Below are 21710 nucleotides of genomic sequence, written 5' to 3'. Positions count from 1 at the left end.
AGATTCAATGCCTCTGTTTTCAACCTAATAGGTCAACTAGTAGTTACCATCCCAATAGGGTCTCTTTGCAAGTTTATGTGAATCATTGCTTTGCAAAAACATACAGGAAAGTTCTCATTTTTCAACAAAAAGAGCAACTTCTAATATGGTGAGTTTCTGATGATGACAGTTGCCATTAAATAAGTAACAAATAATATCTTTGAAAACAGGGGCTTTCTATTTTATTATTGATTGATTGGTATTTACCAGTTCAAGGATATTAGTCATAAATATCTATATAAATAAAACCTTTATATTAGATATGAAAACTAATTTTTTGAGGGCCTAGATTATCTTTGCTTGACCAAAAACATCGATTTTTGTAAATATATATGTATACATACATATATATCCATATAGATAAATATGTGTATATATTCATATATTCACATATGCATATGTGTGTGTGTGTGTGTGTATATATATATATAATGAGTCTCTATATTTTATGCTTTGAAGTGGGAGAAAATAAGACCAAGAATTCCTGCTTATAAATATAAAGAAAACTATGAATGTTTTTGGATATTTTTAATTCTTTTAAGTGTACCATTTTGCATCTGGCCTTCTGGACAAAAGTATCTCCAGTGGACTTTCACTCTGGGTATCATTTTCTATACTGGAAGGGAGTAACCAAATTCTAAATTATCAAGATGCTTGTTGTTCATTTTGGATTATGCACATGCCTTAATTCTCCTCCTTCAAACAACTGCCCAGATGTTGCTAGTTTTACACATATTAGCTATCAGAGATGGACAGAAAAATAAGAGAAGGCAAAGGTCAAATTAGTGAATTTTCTCATTGATTACCTAAAAACTTCTGTTAATGGGAGAACAAGATTGAAACAATGGAATATAAAGGAATTTGGAGTTAATTTGAACATTTTGAAGTACCCAATTTTTCAGCCTCTACTAACTGAAGTTATTATAAAGAAGGAATCAAATATGTAATTTTAAGTCGCTACCTAAAAATTCAGATTACTTTCCAAATTCATTTCCAAGACTGTCCCACACTGTCAGTTGATTACCAGGTATTGTCCTTTGATTTTGTAGTTTGCCTTGTATCTGTTGGGTGATTTCTGCTGTTGATTACTACCCATGTCATTGTGTTTATGTTGATTGTATAGCTTAGTCACCTCATGTTCCTCATGAGCTGTATACACATTTTGGTATTCATATTTATTTTGTTACTGTCTGATATTTTAATATTGGCAAATGTTTGCTATAACTTCTGATATTACTTTTTATAGCCCTCTTGTTTTTATAGAGCAATGAATGTTAAGCCTTTAAGAGTAGTTGCCTTTCTCATATGGTCAAACATATTTCTTCTTTATGATACTCTGGTGCTTTATCTTTTGCCATAATTCTCTATTATTACTTATTTTAAATGTTTTTCCTATCACTTTGAAAAATTAAATGTCCTTTCTTCATTTGAAAATGTGCCAAAAGTACTATCCCATGTAAATATGCAGAAACAGTGACTATAAAAGTGTCAGCATGGTTTAAATGTATTACCTTGATGGCTATAAAGATATATATATATATGTTTTTCAAGTTGTTGGAGTTAAGGTGTATCTAAAACAAGAGCTCAGTTCCTATAAAAATAATACAAATTTTTCATGAACATTACATACCAACTACCAGATATTCTTTTTGCAATTCTGTACACAATCATTTTAAGACCTTTTTGAAATAATGCTTTTTGAACTTAAATAAGGGGTTCTCTTGATTTCTAAAGCAGCATTTCTTAATGGTCTTTAATAGCTGCTGATATGCAAGCGTTCTTCCTAAATTTTAAAGGGCAGCGAAAGAAAAAAAATTCTAGACACCAAAAACAGGGACACAAACTTTTATTGAGAGCAAGTCAGACACAGCAGTTCTTTATTTAAATTGTAGACAGATAACAGAGTCTGACATATTCCACGTTTTCCAGTGTAGCATTATATAAAAGGTAAATTTTATATTGACAAATAGAGCTTTTATTAATTCCTATTCACCCCAAAACTAAGAAAAATTAAGTCATGTAAGAAATAGCAGCATTCTCACAGAAATCAATTTTCCCTCCTAACGGGTACCAGAGTCCTTCTTCCATCCACCCCTGAACCTTGAATCACAAAAGCAGTAAATCTTCCAGTATAGTTACCAATTTGTGTTCTACCTTGTCTTGTAAGAGTGTCTAATATGTTAAATATCCCTCCTGAAATCAGAACCATACCCTTGCCTTTCCTAGGTTATAAAGAATTAAATAGTCACCTAACCCCATCAATGTTACTTATGATCACTTAACTCTGTGGCCTTAGTGTAAGATGGCAGCACAGGGCAATGGGCATTAATGTCAAAGAGTAGTTTCCGTGCTCTTTTGTAGCTACACTGCCTCACCCATAAGCACTGAGCATTTGCTCATTGAACATACCCTGATAAAGTCTTTGTTGACAAAATCTTTCATGTTTGCTTAATTATATGGTAAAAGCACAAAGCTAAAAAGGCCAAGGTTACTATGTGTTGGATCCCCATAAGATCCAGTTGCTTGGCCATGTCACACCATAGACCACCCAGCTCACTCAAATTCTGCAGGAATTCAACACTTCTGCTGGAACAATTAGAAATAGAGTTTCTGTTGATGGTAGGTTAACGATATGCTCCTCTTCCATGATGGATAATAAAATACCGTGCTTTGAAGCTAAGTAGAAAATTGTAGGGGTCATCAGTAATCCAGAAAAGAAAATAGGTTGTCCAGGTGGAACAGAGTATCTAAATAAATAGGAAATTGTCTGAGTGCACCAATCTTTTACCTAAATTTACCAATAAACACCTGATTTCCCTGGCTTCCTTCTGAAAACTTGCATTATCAAGAAGGAAATCTATAGGTTCTACAGATGAAGAGCAACAGACTTTTACATGATCAGGTTGCAAAATATCTGTTTGAAAGGATAAAAGAACCTCTTCAATCTTGAATTCAAAATTGAGTCTTGTAAACAGTAAATAATAGTATATGATACCATGGAAATATATTATATTACCAGGGAGAATTAAAGAAATTTCCATTAGAATGTGTGGGATTTGTTACACATAAATAAGCAATAATCTAAGAAGGCCTAATCTGGGTATTTTCACAAAGTGAAAAAGAAATAAACAAAGGGTTGAATAGTACAATGAAGACTGTATTACATTCGGACAATAAGGAATTGTCTTTTTATTTGCAGGGCCAAAAATATCTTTATCTGTGGTGACAGAAAGTTCAGGGTGATATATATGGGAGCCTGAAATGAAAAATTATGAAACTATCTAAGAATATAAATATAGATTCTCCCTTTTCATAAATATTTAATACATTATTTGACACACTGGCTTGAGTGAAGCTCCATAGGCACAATTTTAAGCATCTTGATTTGGGCTGAGGTCCAGTAAATTATATATTCCCAACAACTATCAGAGCTTTCTCACTAAAAATACATGCTCACATTCTACTTTGAAAATATCCTAAGATAATTATTTCCATTATCATAGTAACTAGTACAGTTATGACTAGAGTTGTCTTGGGTTTCTAAGGAAAGAAAATTATTCTGAGATACTGTTAATAAGAGAAAGTGTGGTAATAGAGAGGGGTATTTTCTTAAAATTGTGCTAAAGCTGTCATTTTCACTTGTAATGACTTTAACTGTGCTAGACGAGATTTTATTTTCAGTTACAGAAATAAAGTATCTGACTCTTTAGTCTATTGCCCACCAATTTTTCTAGCCCCTCCTTATATCAACCTCACAGTGGATTTTATTCATCTTGAGTGCATAAAGCCAACATTTAGTCAGAATTTTCCTGACTAACAATTGCTCGGCCCCTCTAGTGAGAAAATTCAGTGAATGGTAACACCTAGGAAGAAGGCCTGTACAGACTTTTCACTCTAGAGGCTAAGGAAAACCACTTAAAATCTTATTCGAAGATAATAGAAAAAGCAAAACATTTTGGACAGCTTATTGCCAGTGTCTATAAAAACATGTTTAAAAGAAAGAGAATTTTAATACCAGACTTTCTAGCACCCTCAGTGTGCAGGAAGAAAGACACCAAAAGAGATACAGGTCATTTCTCATAGTCCTCTTTCATCTGATGACTGTATTTCTCAGTGTTGCTACTTTTAAAGCCAAATCATGCCAGATTCTCCAGGGGTGCTTGCTGTTTGCTGTTTAGTGCTTATCACACAAGGCTGTATTAGTGAAATTTTAAAAAGCAAATGCCCACGAATGAATCTAAAGCTTTTTGACTTGAGGTTACCAGACTGAATTTTGTCTAGGATTATTTCCATATTATTCTACAGTGAAACAGAGATTAAGGTTTCACATCTTTAAAGGGGATGACTCAAATAAGACATGCAAAGATGCATCTCAGGAAAATAGAATTAGCTTTTGCTTTAGTGGGCAGGAGAATTTCCTCGTTCCATTTAGTTTATAAGTGCATCATAGACTCGAATTCATCAATTCTCTGCTTGGTGTTCCCCTTCCTGATTTTCCGATAGGATATTGTATTGTATCTTGAATAAGCATTTCTAGAGATATCACTCTTCTTCCCAAAGGTTGGCTGCTCCTCAGGTGTCACAGGTTGGGAACTGGGGCTGCTCAGTGGGGAGTCCTCGTTTGCATCAACTTCCTCTTTTAATTGAGAACCCTCTTCATTTTTTTTCTTAAATTCTATTACTCGAACTTCGTCTTCATCATCATTGCAATCATCGTCATCATTATTAATTTCTTCATCCCAAACCTCTTGCTCCTCCTCATGTTTAGAATGCAACACATCAACTTGACTAGGTTTCCGAAATCCCAACCATTCCATTTCAGTTGCCTGGTGAGCTTTGCTCTTCCCATCCTCCTCTTCCTTCTCTTCTAGAGGTTGTTCAGTAATCCTTTCCTTTTGTCTACTTATTTCCTGGCTACTGATGCTCCGAGGAATCTTCTCCCATTGATGTCCTGTAGCAAAATCAATTGGTAATTGAAATACCCAGCTCTTATTCTTTAAATTATGTTTCTGGACAATCATTTCCCCACACGTGCTTTATAGGATATCATTCTGTGGGTTAATAATATGTTTTACACAATAAAATGGGTTGTACTGTCAGATTAGTTTGGAAAATACTGCATTAAACACAGTTAAGTAAGCTTCAGAATTTATGCAAGTCTTTAAAATACCAATGAATATTGTGAATCTCTAAGAAGTCGACAACTCAACTTCATTTGACCATGAAACATTTTTTTTGTTGTGACTTTTGTATCTAGTGAGACTGGTGTTCCTGAGACAGACTTTTAAAATCCTGTCTAGCCCGAAGTGACTGGAAATGTGAACATAGAAAATAAAATATTTGGACCTATCTCTTACACACACATGCATACACACACACATATTCCCCAAGGAAAATTAGAAAAATATCTCACAGGAGAAAAAAGGCTTTCTTCAGGTAGTAAAAACAATGACTTCCCACATCTGGGCATGCTCAGAGTAGCACATTCAGTATTTGCCACCATGCTTCTCAGAGTTGTGCTAAAGTTCCTGTTGTGGAAGGAGGAGCAGGGGGCCATGGATGGTCAGGAGTCATATGCTGGGCTAACAGTGACACCAAGCCCACCAAAGCACACACAATGTCATCTAAGATCTGCCACTGATTTCTAGAGAGCCAAGCTTTAAAACCATGTTGTGGTCATCTCTATACAGTGCTAGATTAGCCTGTCATGTTAGACATATCCCTAATAACAACTAATTAACTCAAGTTGTTTGGTACCATATAGTGACTTTTACAAGGCTTAATTCATGTCAAATTTCACTTTTCAAACAGATCACATCAGCATATCCTTTTTTTTTTTTTAAAGATTTTATTTTATTATTTATTTGAGAGAGAGAGAATGAGAGATAGAGAGCACGAGAGGGAGAGGGTCAGAGGGAGAAGCAGACTCCCCGCAGAGCAGGGAGCCTGATGTGGGACTCGATCCCGGGACTCCAGGATCATGACCTGAGCTGAAGGCAGTTGCTTAACCAACTGAGCCACCCAGGCGCCCACATCAGCATATCCTTAACAATATTTATTGAGCATGCTCAAAAGAATTAGAGTGGAGGCTGTTCTCTGGGCTTTCACCTCTAAAGGGACTTCTGTGAGAAGCTTCAGTCTATGCGTGACTTTAAAATACTGTCTAGATTGTGTGCTTTGTCAGGCTTCCGTTCACTATTCCCTTTCAACACCACAAGAGTCTTTAAATAAAGTGAGAGGCAATGTTCCTCTTTGCCTTTCCCCGCCACAGCTTTCTACTTTCACTGAAAAATTTTTACAAGTCCATTACCAGTCAAGATTTTTCATGCTCTTTTCATTTTTTTGTTTTCCCAACTACAGGAATCAGATGTAAACTTACAAAAAGAGATAGAAGTGAAGATGGATTATCATTCCTAACTGGTTGTACACAGTTCCTATCAGGTTGTTGGTGCCCAGTCAATGTTCTTTACATTATAAATAAATATACATTAGCATGTTTGCTATAATCTTAAACTTTCTTTTATTGTCTTCTTTTCCATAAGCACCAAAGAAGCTGATTTTTTGCTCACACCATGACTCAGGCATGGAGCTGTCATGCATGAAATTACTTCTTGAATTTAAATTATAGTTTTTCCTCAATATTTTTAGCATCTTGCTATTTTTCAACCCAGGAGTATTCTCTTTGGAGACTTTATAGCTGTTTGTCATTGTGAAAACTGAAGATACCAACATGTGCCTTACAGGGAAAACATATGTTCCACCAAACACAAAAGGATTCATTCAGGGAAAAATTCACCCTGACACCATCTACTTAAAAAATCCAGCCTGCTTTGATTCTCTATTTGATAAAATGAAAGATCCTAGCAAACTGTTGTCTCCAGTGGACTCTCTGATCAGATATTTGAAAGGGTCTTGGGGCACGTGGGTGGTGCAATTCATTAAGTGTCAGTCTCCTGGTTTCAGCTCAGATCGTGATCTCAGGGTCATGAGATGAAGCCCCATGTCAGGCTCCATGCTCAGCTCAGAGTCTGCTTGAGACTCTCTCTCCCTCTCCCTCTGCCCCTCTCCATTGCCTGGGTGCTCTCTCTCTCTCTCCCAAATAAATATATAAATTTAAAAATTTTTTTGGAAAGTTCTCTAGATGCACTGCCTGTGAGAACTTGCTACATTGGAAACAGAAAGATTAGGGGAGAGAAGTTATTTAGTTCATTTCACGGGGCTTAAAGCTTAAGTTTTATAAATTACCTGTGATAATGTAAAAGCTTAATAATGGTTGTTCTTTACTACATTATTACAATAGTGGTTGTTCCACCACTACATAGGGACAGCAGATAGTCTGGGAGGTGTCCAAGCAAAGTGGACAAACCCAAGAAACTGCCAATTACATCCTTGTCTTCCTTGGCATCTACTGTTTTATGTGATGTTCTAATATTAAAAAAATAATAATCTCTTCCATTTTTGCCTATTAAGGTCCTAACTAAGCTAAATTGCTCAAGGTCTAATGAATCGACTTCAATTTTGAGATAAGATGTTTATGGTTGCAAAAGAGGAAATGAGTGATCAATTAATATGTGTTTATCCTGCACTTGATTTAGAAATTGCTTCAACGTAGGTATCTTCTTAGAGGTAAAATCTAAAAGATTTTGTTCTTCTTAGTCTCTTGAGTTTATTTGAAATATAAGTCAGTTAAAAATCAGTGTTCTTTTTATTCTCTCATTTTCTGAAAGAACACAATTAAAATGAGCTTAATCACCTGGGAGATTTCTTTAACAAGAATTAGATAACCATTTTCTGCTTACACAGAGGCCTAGAATTTTTCTATAGATCAAATAAATTTATAATATTACTTTAAAATGTATGTCAATGTGGTAAGCTTTTAGGTAAAACATTCACATTTCACAAGGTGCCTGACACAGATTTAGAGACACTAAATAAATCTTACAAAAGAATTGATTTAGTGGACTAACTTATTAAGAGACTAATATCATTTTGTCAGGTGAAGACACGTCAATCAGTTATACCAATCCATGCAGTCTCAGTCTTGATGCTTCTGGAATACTTTTTAAGGTGAAACCCACAGATAATCAGGACTACTCCCTTATCTGCCTATAGCAGCTTTGAGTTTTTGAAGGCATTGCCTGGATTGCTTTTTCGACATCACATTCACAAAACATCCCATGCAAAAACTGCCATCCATATTCAGTCAGACAATGTCTGTGTACAAAATGGAAGTTCCTCTCACCTTCTCTGAATGTCATTTCATCAACACTTGTTTCTTGGAGAGAAAGATCTGTGATAGCCTTATGAACAAGAAAAAGATTCTCTTCGGGTTTTTCTGGGGGAAAAAAACCCACAAGATTAATACTATAATATTTGAGCAGCTCAAGTGTAAATAAATTATCAATTTAGACTCTAGCTAGGTAGATCAATTTGATTTGCAATGTGATCACTAAAAGTAGCTATTTCACTCTCCCAACTCATTTCTTATTGGTTCCTACTTATAAACATAAGGATAACCTCTCCTTTTCCGTCTGTATGTTATAGAACCATGAATTCAGACACGTTCAGGTATATTTCAGAAGGAAAACTTGAAGTGCTGAATTTCCTTTGCTTAAATAATAATGGGGCTGTCCATAATAATAATAAATAACAGTAGTTAACATTTAACCAACACTTAGTAATCCTCACAACAACCCTACAAATGGCAGTACTTATATTTCTGTCTTCTGCTAACTGAGAAAGCTAAGGCTTCAGGGGGCTAGGGAAGTTGCCCAGGGTCATAAAGCTATCAAATAAATAAGCCTGGATTTGACCTGAGGCAGAGGTTTGGTCCTTAGCTATCCAGCCCCAGTAGAATGAGAGGCCACATTTAGGCAGGGACATGGGTGGGAGAATGGACAGCACATTCCCATCATAACAGTTTATCAAAAGGATCACGAGTGAGTTTACAAATTAAATCAAACAAATCAAAGAGAAAGGAAAATGCTTTACCTTTTAGAATCTTCTCATCAGTGGACCAGTTGACTACCATAGTCCCTTGTAATTTTTCACTTTTCTCCTGATTTCCTTCTGTGGGTAAGTCTTCAAGATGGGGTTCTACCCTGTAGTATGGTGAGGTACCATCCACATCACTGGATCCCTCATTTGTTTTAGTGATTGGTTGTTGACCATTTTCAGGTGGTGTATCCCCATTGCACTCAGCCTGACTGAGTGTCCCTGGAACGTCTGTCATGATGTACAGTTGAGTCCGAGAACCCAAAGAAAGCTTTGGAGAAACTGAAGGAAAAGATCTTTGCTAGATGTGTTCTCTCCCCTTCAAGTTCTATAGTTCCACCTCCTACTCTGAGAATACAAAGTATTTGCTTCAGTACATAATAACAAACTGCTTTTCCTAAAGGTGTCCAGATAGAGCTTAGAACAAAAGCAATAGGATTTGTCAGATTTGCCACCAGCCCAGGAGCAAGCATCCAGCCAATCACCACCTTCTTTGTCGCTGGGCAGCCTCACTTGCTGAACTAATGGCAGCCTTTTGATTTACATAAACAAACAATCTGAGGCAATCAGGCTTTTGTGTTGGCATGTAGAGGAGGACTTTCAGCTTGTCAGTGCCCCCCTGGGAACAGAGATTTTTGTCCCTTTTCATAATGGCCCTTTGTCGTTTTCCTTGTAACAGGAGCCACAATTGTTCCACAGCTTTAATCCAGAGAGAATGACCACCTTGAGGCATATTAGTTCTGTGTAACCAGCTTAACATTTCCAAACAGATTTTGTTCAAGTAAAACCTCAGCTATTTTGTAGGGGATAATGGCATCGTTTCTTATTCATTAAAGAATAAAAACAGCTTATCAAAAACCTGTAAATAGGACAACTTTATTGTAAGTGGTTCTGACAGCAGATTCCATGGTGTGTTTCAGGAACCCAGAGGAAAGACCTAAGAAAAAATAAACAAAAAAATTCTACCATCTTGCTAATACCAAAAATTTTACATTTTAGAATAATTCATTTGGTCTGTAGCTTCTTATCCTCTAGTTTATTTATGTTTACTGAAGCTCATACTATCTTTTAAACCCTTAATATAATTTCCTCCATGGAGTTTTCCCTTTTCCCAATCAGATTTTTTCTCAGTATTCCCTACTGATGTTGCATGATGCTGGTAAAATCACATAGCAACAACATAGCCTGCCCTTGGTGGAAACGTAATTATGGAAAACATCTGCTACTTACCAACTTTACCTTTTTATTTTTTTATTTTCATTTTTTTAATTTAAGAATTTATTTTATTGGGTGCCTGGGTGGCTCAGTCGTTAAGCATCTGCCTTCGGCTCAGGTCATGATCCCAAGGTCCTGGGATCGAGCCCCGCATCAGGATCCCTGTTCCACAGGAAGCCTGCTTCTCCCTCTCCCACTCCCCCTGCTTGTGTTCCCTCTCTCGCTGTGTCTCTCTCTGTCAAATAAATAAAATCCTAAAAAAAAAAAAAAGAATTTATTTTATGACACAATGAAAACTCATTAAGTTTCAATGGAAATACATTAAAAATTCACATTATTTTCCTTGTGATATTGAAAATATGAATTCAAATACACATTCACAAAAGATGTACGAAAAAATTTTCATGGCAGTGAACAATGCACTAATTGGTTTTCTGTTAGAAACAACATGAAACCAGCTTGTTTTAAGTTTAGGTTCTTTTCCATATGAAAATTTGACTCATGGAACTCCAATAATTTAAAAACTGGAAAAAATTCCTTCAAGACTAAAAGGAGACAGGTAGAGAAATAACATCAAATACAACTGAAAAATAAAAGTGTCAGTTTGAGAATAGATTATAATAAAAAGGTATGATTCTTTGTAAAGTAGATCAGCATTTTCCAGTGATTGGTTATCTATATTAAATCTAGATAAATGTAGATTAAAACCATACAAGATGCTCTGACAAACGGGAGCAGAAAAGGGGTAGTTTAATGTAGCCAAATGTTTTTAAAAATAAGAATTGCTGTATTAATTTCTTAGAATACCACAGTGATCACTGAGTTAAGAAAGCAGTTTTTTTATTTAAATTCAAGTTACTTAACATATAGTGTAGTATTGGTTTCAGAAGTAGAATTTAGTGATTCATCACTTACCTATAACACCCAGTGCTCATCACAAGTGCCCTCCTTAATATCATCACCCATTTAGCCCATCCCCCTTCCTTCCAGCAACCCTCAGTTTGTTCTATATAGTTAAGCCTCTTATGGTTTGCCTCCCTGCTTCTATCTTATTTTATTTTTCCTTCCCTTCCACTATGTTCATCTTTTGTTTCTTAAATTCCACATATGAGTGAAATCATATAGTTTTGCCTTTCTCTGACTAACTTATTTTGCTTAGCATAATACACTCTAGTTCCATCCATGTTGTTGAAAATGGCAAGATTTCATTCTTTTTGGTCACTGAGTAATATTCCATTATTATATATTGGATTATATATTCCATAATATTCCATTTTATATATATATATATGTATATATATATATATATATATACCACATCTTCCTTATCCATTCATCAGTCTATGGACACTTGGGTTTTCTCCATAATTTGGCTATTGTTGATAATGCTGCTATAAACATCAGGGTGGTGCATGTGCCCCTTCGAATCAGCATTTTTGCATCCTTTGGATAAATACCTAGTAGTGCAATTGCTGCATCAAAGGGTAGTTCTATTTATAATCTTTTAAGGAACCTCCATACTATTCTCCAGAGTGGTTGCACCAGTTTACACTCCCACCAACAGCACAAATGTTCCCCGTTCTCTGCATCCTCACCAGGGTCTGTCATTTCCTGAGCTGTTAATTCTAGCCATTTTGACAGTTGTGAAGTGGTATCTCATTGTGGTTTTGATTCGTATTTCCTTGATGTTGAGTGATGCTGAGTATTTTCTCATGTGTTTATTAGTCATTTGAATGTCTTCTTTGGAGAAATGTCTGTTCATGTCTTCTTCCCATTTCTTAACTGGATTATTTTTTGGGAGTTGAGTTTGGTAAGTTCTTTATAGATTTTAGATACTAGCCCTTTATCAGATATGTCATTTGCAAATACCTTCTCCCATTCTGTCTGTTGCCTTTTAGTTTTGTTTATTGTTTTCTCAGCTGTCCAGAAGATTTTTATCTTGATGAAGTCCCAATAGTTCATTTTTGCTTTTGTTTTCCTTGTCTCCAGAGACATGTCTAGTAAGAAGTCATTGTAGCTGAGGTCAAAGAGGTTGCTGCCTGTTTTCTCCTCTAGGATTTTGATGGTTTCTGGTCTTACATTTAGGTCTTTCATCCATTTTGAATTTATTTTTGTATTTGTATTTGTACTTTGAATTTATTTTTGTGTGTGTTGGAGGAAAGCAGTCCAATTCCATTCATTTGCATGTTGTTGTCCAGTTTTCCCACCACCATTTGTTGAGACTGTCTTTTTCCAAAAGTCTTTCCTGCTTTGTCAAAGATTAGTTGACCATAGAGTTGAGGGTCCATTTCTGGGTTCTCTATTCTGTTTCACTGATCTATGTGTCTGTTTTTGTGCCAGTACCATAATCTCTTGATGATGACAACTTTGTAATGCAGCTTGAAGTCTGGGAATATGATGCCTCTAGCTTTGCTTCTGTTTTTCAACATTATGTTGGCTATTCAGGGTCTTTTCTGGTTCCATACAAATTTTAGGATTGTTTGTTCTAGTTTTGTGAAAACTGAATTGCATTGAATGTGTAGATTGCTTCGAGTAGCATAGACATTTTAACAATATTTTTTCTTCCAATCCATGAGCATAGAATGTTTTTCCATTTCTTTGTGTTGTCTTCAATTTCTTTCATAAATGTTCTATAGTTATCAACATACAGATCTTTTACTCCTTTGGTTAGGTTTATTTCTAGGCATCTTATGGTTTCTTGGTGCAATTGTACATGGGATCAATTCCTTGATTTCTCTTTCTGCTGTTTCATTATTGGTGTATAGAAATGCAAGAGATTTCTGTACATTAATTTTATATCCTGTGACTTTGCTGAATTCATGTATCAGTTCTAGCAATTTTGGGGGGCAGTCTTTCAGATATTCTATATATAGTATCATGCTGTCTGCAAATGGTGAAAGTCTGACCTCCTCCTTGCAGATTTGAATGCCTTTTATTTCTTCTTCTTGTCTGATTGCTGAGACTAGGACTTCCAGTACTGTGTTGAAGAACAGTGGTGAGAGTAAACATCCCTGTCCCCTTTCTTAGAGGAAAAGCTCTCAGTTTTTCCCCATTGAGAAGTATATTAGCTGTGGGTCTTTCATATATGACCTTTATGATGTTGAGGTATGTTTCCTTTACCTCTACATTCTTGAAGGTATTTATCAAGAAAGGATGCTGTATTTTGCCAAATGCTTTTTTTGCACCTATTGAGAGGACCATATGGTTCTTATCCTTTCTTTTATTAATGTGGTGTGTCATGTTGATTGGTTTGTTGATATTGAGCCACCCCTAAAGCCCAGGAATAAGTCCCACTTGATCATGGTAAATAATCCTTTTAATGTACTGTTGGATTTGATTAGCTAGTATCTTGTTGAGAATTTTTTGCATCCAGGTTCACCAGGGATATTTGTCTGTAATCCTCCTTTTTAGTGGGATCTTTGTCTGGTTTGGGCATCAAGGTAATGCTGGCCTCATAGAATGAGTCTGGAAGTTTTCCTTCCATTTCTATTTCCTGGAACAGTTTCAGAAGAATAGGTATTAATTCTTCTTTAGATGTTTGGTAGAATTTCCCCTGGGAGACCATCCTGCCCTTGGACTCTTTGGTGGGAGATTTTTGAATACTGATTCAATTTCTTTGCTGGTGACAACACTGTTCAAATTTTCTATTTCTTCCTGTTTAGGTTTTGGTAGTTTATATGTTTTTTGGGAATTTATCCATTTCTTCCAGATTGCCCAGTTTGTTGGCACATAATTGCTCATAATAGTCTCTTATAATTGTATTTCTCCAGTGTTGGTTGTGATCTCTCCTCGTTCATTCAAGACTTTATTTATTTGGGTCTTTTCACTTTTCTTTTTGATAAGTATGGCTAAGTGTTTATCAATTTTTTTAATTCTTTCCAAGAAATTTCCTAGTTTCACTGATCTGTTCTACTGTTTTTTTAAATTTCTGTATCATTTATTTCTACTCTAATCTTAATTATCTCCCTTCTTCTGTTGATTTTAGGCTTTATTTACTGGTCTTTTTCCAGCTTCTTTAGGAGTAAGTTTAGGTTGTGTATTTGAGACTTTTTTTGCTTCTTGAGGTAGGCCTGTGTTGCTATATACTTCCCTATTAGGATTGCCTTTGCTGCATCCCAAAGATTATGGACCATTGTGTTTTCATTTTCATTTGCTTCTATGTATTTTTAATTTCTTCTTTAATTTCCTGGTTAACCCATTCATTTTTTAGTAAGATGTTCTTTAGCCTCCATATATTTGTAGTCTTTCCACATTTTTTCTTATGCTTGACTTCAAGTTTCATAGCACTGTGGCCTGAGAATATGCATGGTATGATCTCCATCTTTTTGTACTCTTTAAGGCCTGATTGGTGGCCCAGTATGTGATCTATTCTGGAGAATGTTCCATGTGCATTCAAAAAGAACGTGTATTCTGCTGCTTTAGGATGAAATGCTCTGAATGTATCTGTTAAGTCCATCTGGTCCAGTTTGTCATTCAAAGCCATTGTTTCCTTGTTGATCTTCTGCTTAGATGATCTGTCCTTTGCTGTGCAGGTGGTGTTAAAGTTCCCTACTATTATTGTATTATTATCAATCAGTTTCTTTAAGTCTGTTATTACTTGATTTATATGTTTGGGTGCTCCCAAATGGGGGCATAAATATTTACAGTTGTTACATCTTCTTGTTGGATAGACCCTTTTATTATGACATACTGCCATTCTTCATTTCTTATTACAGTCTTTGGTTTAAAATCTAGTTTGTCTGGTATAAGACTGACTACTCCAACTTTCTTTGATATCCATTAGCATGATAGATGGTTCTCCACACCCTCACTTTCATTCTGGAGGTATCTTTGGGTCTAAAATGAGTCTCTTGTAAGCAGCATATCAACGGGTTTTGCTGTGTGTGTGCGCGCGTGCGCGCATGTGTGTGTGTATGTACACATTCTTTTTTTTATTATGTTATGTTAATCACCATACATTACATCATTAGTTTTTGATGTAGTGTTCCATGACTCATTGTTTGCATATAACACCCAGTGCCCCATGCAGAACGTGCCCCCTTTAATACCCATCACCAGGCTAACCCATCCCCCACCCCCCTCCCCTCTGGAACCCTCAGTTTGTTTTTCAGAGTCCATAGTCTCTCATGGTTGAGCTCCCCCTCCAATTTCCGCCCCCATTCTTCCCCTCCTGCTCTTCTTTTTTTTTTTTTTAACATATAATGTATTATTTGCTTCAGAGGTACAGATCTGTGATTCAGCAGTCTTGCACACTTCACAGCGCTCACCATAGCACATTCTGATACCTCATGTCTTTCTATTTGAACACTTAGTCCATTTACATTCAGAGTAATTATTGAAAGATATGAATTTAGTGCCAGAGTATTACCTGGAAAGTCACTAGTCTTGTAGATTGTCTCTGTTCTTTTCTAGTCTTTGTTGCTTTTGGTCTCTCTTTCACACTGAAAGAGTCCCCTTTAGTACTTCTTTCAGAGCTGGTTTAGTGTTCGTGAACTCCTTTAGTTTTTGCTTGTCTTGGAAACTCTATCTCTCTTTCTATTCTGAATGACAGCCTTGCTGCATAAAGTATTCTTGGCTGCATATTTTTCCCATTTAACATGTTGAGTATAGCATGTCACTGCTTTCTGGTCTGCCAAGTTTTTGTGGACGGGTCTGCTTCTAACCTTATGTGTTTTGTTTTGTTTTGTTTTTTTGAGGGGAGTTCTCTGTGTCTCTTGAACTTAAATGCCTGTTTCCTTCCCCATATTAGGGAAATTCTCAGCTGTAATTTGTTCAAATAAACCTTCCACCCCTTTTTTCAATTCTTCTTCTTCTGGGACTCCTATGATATAGATATTATTGCACTTTGTGGACTCACTGATTCATATATATATATATATTCATATTTAATAGTTTCCTTTACGTGTTCTTTTCAGCTTCATTATTTTTCATAATTCTATCTTCTATATCACCTATTCAATCCTCTGCTTCTTCCATTCTCATTGTGATTACATCCAGTCAGTTTTGCATCTCAGTTTTTTTTTTTTTTTTGGCCTGGCTAATTTCTAGGTCTTTTATCTCTGTAGACAGGGTTTCTCTGGTGTCTTCTATGGCTCTTTCAAGCCCAGCTAGTATTCTTATGACTGTTGTTTTAAATTATTGTTTAGATATATTGCTTATATCTGTTTTGAGCAAATCTGTTTTGATCTGTGATTTCTTCTTGATCTTTCTTTTGAGGAGAATTCTTCCATCTTGCCATATGTCTAGGTTGCTGTCTCTTGTGTGTTATGAAAGCACATTGTGTTTTCTGCTTCTGACAGTAATAGTATATTAACAAGGGGATCTATACTCTCCAGGGCCTGATGCTTCAGGAAGTGTTTCTGGTGTATGTTGTGTGCCTTCTGCTGTTGTGTTTTGGCTGCTCTTTGCCACAGGTCAGTCCTCTACGGAGTTCCTTCTTGCTTGCAAGGGGAGTTTTGGATCTTTAATTAGGTGTGCTTTGATTTTTTTTTGTTAAGATAAGCCTGATTTAAAAAAAGAAAAAGAAAAAAAGCCTGATACAAGAATAAAGGAAAAGAAACAAAGAAACAAACCAACAAATGAACAAAAAACTATAACTCTGATTCCAAAGAAAAAAAGAAAATAAATAAATAAAATTAAAGGAAAAATAGAAGTAAAAAAAAAAATTTTTTTTAAAGCATGGTCCTATTTCCACCAGAACTGAAGCTGGCACTTTGGAACACGCTATGATCAGTAGTCTTGGTACATGTGAGGAGGCCTCTGTTCAAGGGACGAGGAAAGCTCAGGGACCCCCTACTACTCTGCCATCTTAATTCTGAAAACTCACCAACCTTTCTTTTTTAAAGGAAGACATTAATTCTTTTTTCTTTTTAGGATCTCATACAGTGCAAAATGATTCCAGAAACTTTTGCCCATGCTGCTGCCTCGGCTTGGAATGCCTTTCTCTTCCTCAAGGCCAAACCCCTTTCCTAACCAGCTCCTTTAAATTCTCAGCTCTTCTGGTGAAATATCATCTCTTCAAAGACACTCTCCTTGATCCACTAGATTCAGATGGGACTCCTGTTTCACACTACCTTTGTCCTTCAAAGTACTCTTCACAATTTGTGATTAAACAAATAAGTGCACAATTATCCATCTAATGTCTCTTTCACCAACCAGAACCTAAGATTTATCTAGTCAGGGACCCTGTTTAGCTCATCTACATGTATCTCTAATTTGTGCCATTTGCTTTGAATGAGGTAAATACTCGATAAATATATATATTACTTATATTAAATATATATATATATTATTGAATAAATAAATAAATTCCACTCCAAGAGAATACACTTCAGGTCATTTCTAAAAGAAAGAAGAACAGAGATTGGCAAACAATTATAAATTTGTCACCTTTAAAATTGTGTGTAAGGCTAAGCCCATTAGGCTATAGCAGGTATGATAAATACCTGGCACTCTGGCCTCATCCTCTTTTCCCATGTCCTTGGAAGAAATCCTTAACAGACCCTAACATGCTCTCCCTTGTCATCACCCGCTCTTCTCTACCCAACACACTAATTGTTTGTGTAGGAGAGGAAAAATAATTGTCCCTCTACCTTTCTAAGTCCTTGGCTGAGAACCTTGCAATAAAAGACAGATTAACAAGAAAAAAAGGGGGGCACCTGGGTGGTTCAGTCATTAAGCGTCTGTCTTTGGCTCAGGTCATGATTCCAGGGTCCTGGGATTGAGCCCCGCATCGGGCTCCCTGCTCAACAGGGAGTCTGCTTCTCCCTCTCCCAGTTCCCCTGCTTGTGTTCCCTCTCTCGCTGTCTCTCTCTCTCTGTCAAATAAATACATAAAATCTTAAAAAAAAAAAAAACGAGAAAAAGGAATTGATGTTTATTAACGTGTGTATCTCATATATACAAGGGAGATACCCATGGTAACTCAGTAACTCCCTGAAATGACCCAAACTACCAACTTAAATACCATCTTCAGCTAAAGACAAAAGAAGAAAAGGTGTGTGTTGGGGGTGGCAGAAGTTAAAAAGAATTACCAACAAAAGAATAGTAAACAAGGGTAAGATTTGTTATGCAGATTTAAGTGCATGCTTTTTCCATTGGTGAGATTCCACTGTGATTTAGTAATTTTTCTTTTCCTGGTACAGAAAGACATACAAATGAAATTTTTCTTTATAAACATCAGTTTCCCCTACACAAGGCTAACTTATACTCTGTTTTCAGAACTTCTTCAGTGTCTGGTATTTCTCAAAAAAAATCAGCTCAAAATAATTGTCCCTCTACCTATAAAGTGGTATATTTTGAGGTGGCATAATCTGCTACCTTCATTTATTTTTAAAAAAATTCTTGGGGCGCCTGGGTGACTCAGTCATTAAGCATTGGCCTTCGGCTCAGGTCATGATCCCAGGGTCCTGGGATCGAGCCCCACATCAGGCTCCCTGCTCAGCAGGAAGCCTGCTTCTCCCTCTCCCTCTCCCCCTGCTTGTGTTCCTGCTCTCACTATCTCTCTCTCTCTGTCAAATAAATAAAATCTTTTTAAAAATTCTTTAATATTTATATAGCACTTATTATATGCCAGGCACTATTCAATTTGCTTCACAAACAGTAACACATTTGATCTTCATAACAGCACTATAAGGCAGGTGCTATTATCATCCTCATTTTACACACTAGAAAAATGAAGCACAGAGAGATTAAGAAACTTGCTCAAGGTCACATAGCTAGTAAACTTACTGATGAGAGTTTGCAGTATAGATGAAAGGTAGGGCCATCCCTGGCCTAGCGGCTGTTGTTTCCTTGGGCAGGAGGTCCCAGAGGGCTCTGTCGAGCCTGATGCATTAACCTCCTTGGCAGCAGACGTAGTTGTAGCCAGGAGAGGGCAGCAGAGGGCCTGAGGCCATATTGGGGCCTTCCCAAGACAGACACCCCAGCTGCAGTGGCCAGTACTGGGAAGACAGGGAATTTCCTCCCACTAGGAATAACAGGGGTTATCCACTTAATTCCAAGATCAGAATCTGAAACTTCAGGCTGCCTCACTAACTTAGAATTAGAAGAGCCCTGGATCTGGAGAAAGAAGAAAATATTGGATGGAATCAGATGGGGGAATGAAGAAACTAAGACCAAAGCTAGCAACACATGGGGATACACTAGATTGTGAGACTCTTAAGGGCAGGAAGTGACGCAAATTCAATGAAATGCCTAGCAATAAACATAAAAAAGGGGAAATGCTCACATTAGCTTTAAAGTCCTAACTCCAATCATTCACGATTCCCTCAAGACTGCCATACACTTCAATTCAGGGATGTGGCAGAGTTTAAAGAGTTCAGTTTATCTCTCTCCTACTCCTAGATGTCTGTGACCCTATAGCAATGTGCAATTTATACCTTAGTTTTTATGGGAATTTCACTTTTCTCTTTTGGATTATCTTTTTTCTGACTGCCTTGCTTTGACTTTTTTTTTTTCCTGCATTAGAATTTCAGATTTAGAACATAGAAAAATAATTGAGAGTTCTGTCTAATAAGCATGTTCACCTTTATAAAAAGCATAGTTTTAACACTGTCCTATGGAATAATGGAGGTCAGATAAATAGTTTATAACATGTATTATCTTTCTTACAAGCACAGGGCAACACAAGATACATTTAGCACCAGGATCTGTCTATCCAACTACTAAATAAAACATAGGGTGTTTTATCCATAAAAAGTAAGCTGTCACGGATTGTTTGTAATGTTGGGGAGGAACAATTTTACTCTATCTTTCAAGATTCTTTTGGTTGGCCTAAGAATTAAATTGACATGAGACAGATTAACAAGAGAAAAACAAACGAAAGTTTTATAACACATATACCTCCTATATACACAAGAGAGAACCAGAAAAACTCCCTGGCACAGCTGAAGCCATCACCTTAAATACCATCTTTAGCTAAAGACAAAAGATGTTAGGGATGGGGAGTCAATTATGAAAGCTTACCAGGAAAAGCACAGAAAATAAGGGTAAGTTTGTTATGCAGATTTAAGTCACTGTCTTCTGCACTGATAAGAGTTTCTAGAGATTGAGGCATTCCCCTCTTTCTGGTAGAGCAGGAAAACTCCCTTACAAATGGAAATATCCTTTATAAATGTGAATATCTCTTACAAAAGTCTAATATCTACTTGTTTTTCAAAATTTATCTTTTTCTGCAGTTTCTTAAAAGCTTAAAATAATCAGTATTCCAGAATCAAATATTGGGGTGGCAACATTTTTTTCCTCCTCAGTAACAACCTATGACTTGTATAGTATGTTAGAATTTGCACTAATGATTCTTACTTCAAATACTACTGCATAATCTCCACTGCATGAAATATGACTTTTTTTAAGATGGTTTAGTGGGGTGTTTGTCTTTTTTTCCTGGTTATTATGCTTAATGGTAAAAGACATCATATAAATATAATCATTATCATGTCTATAACAAATTATGATAATGATGAAAGGATCATCACCTGGGAATGTAAAATATCAAAATAAAAGTATGTAAATATCCACACTCTATTTGTAAAATACTAAATGATAAATGTTAAGGCTATATTAGGTCCAGAAATAAGATTTGGGGAAAAGTCATAAAATCCTGACCTTTAATAATATGTAAAAAGCCAAGCCACAAGTCAGTGTTATATCTAAGAGATGGCCAATGATCACTGAATAAAAACAAGAAATAAATTTGAAAGATCAGCTTTTGATCTTGACAGCATGGATCCAATTCTTATACAGATTTGTATGGCTGGAAAAGGGGTATTCTAACAATCAGGGTTGAAACAGAAGTGTTGAAGCACTAAGAGATCTATAGATCGATCTATTGTGATCTATCTATCTACCATGCCATGGCCTAGGAATCAGAGAAGCTGAAGGAAGATCCAGAGGAAGGTGGAGCACTTGCAGGCTCAATGCTGCCATGCAACAGGTAATCCAACAGGTTAATAAGAGTATGTGAGTTACAAAATAGTTGCTTCTTCACTTCTGCCCAACAAATCTCACACAAGAATGTCTTGTTTACTTCACATTTCTTTTCCTGGAAACAATCGGGAAAGGGAATGTTGGGAAATGTAGTTTAGACTGGCCAGGTTGACAAAGAGCATCAAAACCATGGGCTTTCAGCACCTCTCTGAGCCAGCATGGTACCACGTGCAAATTTTCAGCTCAAAATCCTACCAATAACCCTAGAATCTTCTACAGGGACTAGGTAAAACCTCAAGGGAATGTGCAGTCCTGAAGGATATTAGATAATCTGAATTACTTCACTTAAGGGATTAACATTCCAAACTAAAGGGACAACCCAGCTAATGTGAACAGAAATATAAAATATAACATAATAAAATCTATCAATATCTATATATTTTACATCAAAAAATAATTGCCTGCCACCTAGTGTAAATTAGATAAAGTTGATTATCTGATACCATCTTAGAACCTTGTGCTTATATTTATGCCTGG

At 36.3% G+C, this 21710-nt stretch overlaps 1 protein-coding gene across 2 annotated transcripts; it reads right to left on the bottom strand.

Annotated features, from left to right (window-relative positions):
• Positions 1-1869: 1869 nt before the first annotated feature.
• Positions 1870-16052, bottom strand: ERMN (ermin). Of its 2 annotated transcripts, none has more exons than XM_028113025.2 (5): positions 15617-16052; positions 10264-10502; positions 9031-9970; positions 8282-8374; positions 1870-4990 (listed from the first exon to the last, which is right to left on the bottom strand). In XM_028113025.2, the coding sequence occupies exons 3-5, from the start codon at positions 9269-9271 to the stop codon at positions 4473-4475; spliced, it is 852 nt and encodes a 283-aa protein (XP_027968826.1). In that variant the 5' UTR covers positions 9272-9970; positions 10264-10502; positions 15617-16052; the 3' UTR covers positions 1870-4472. The 2 variants fall into 2 exon arrangements, with proteins under 2 accessions (XP_027968826.1, XP_087877822.1); XM_088021696.1 differs by having other exon boundaries at positions 10273-10502.
• Between the last annotated feature and the right edge of the window lie 5658 nt (positions 16053-21710).

This window comes from Eumetopias jubatus, unplaced genomic scaffold (genome assembly GCF_037043125.1).
Source record: "Eumetopias jubatus isolate StellerSeaLion01/CBP00866 unplaced genomic scaffold, mEumJub1_p1.0 scaffold_3, whole genome shotgun sequence".
Lineage (NCBI taxonomy): Eukaryota > Metazoa > Chordata > Mammalia > Carnivora > Otariidae > Eumetopias > Eumetopias jubatus.
The sequence above is the reverse complement of the archived record's forward strand: the minus strand, read 5'-3'. Positions and strand labels throughout refer to the sequence as shown.

What these genes read in the sequence shown, in the direction of transcription:
- ERMN (XM_028113025.2), bottom strand. Translation starts at nt 9,271, where the DNA reads ATGACAGACGTTCCAGGGACACTCAGTCAGGCTGAGTGCAATGGGGAT. An exon ending in TGATGAGAAGATTCTAAAAG is followed by an intron (nt 8,375 to 9,030) that starts GTAAAGCATTTT and finishes TTTTTCCCCCAG; the next exon opens with AAAAACCCGAAGAGAATCTT. An exon ending in TGAAATGACATTCAGAGAAG is followed by an intron (nt 4,991 to 8,281) that starts GTGAGAGGAACT and finishes ATTTTGCTACAG; the next exon opens with GACATCAATGGGAGAAGATT.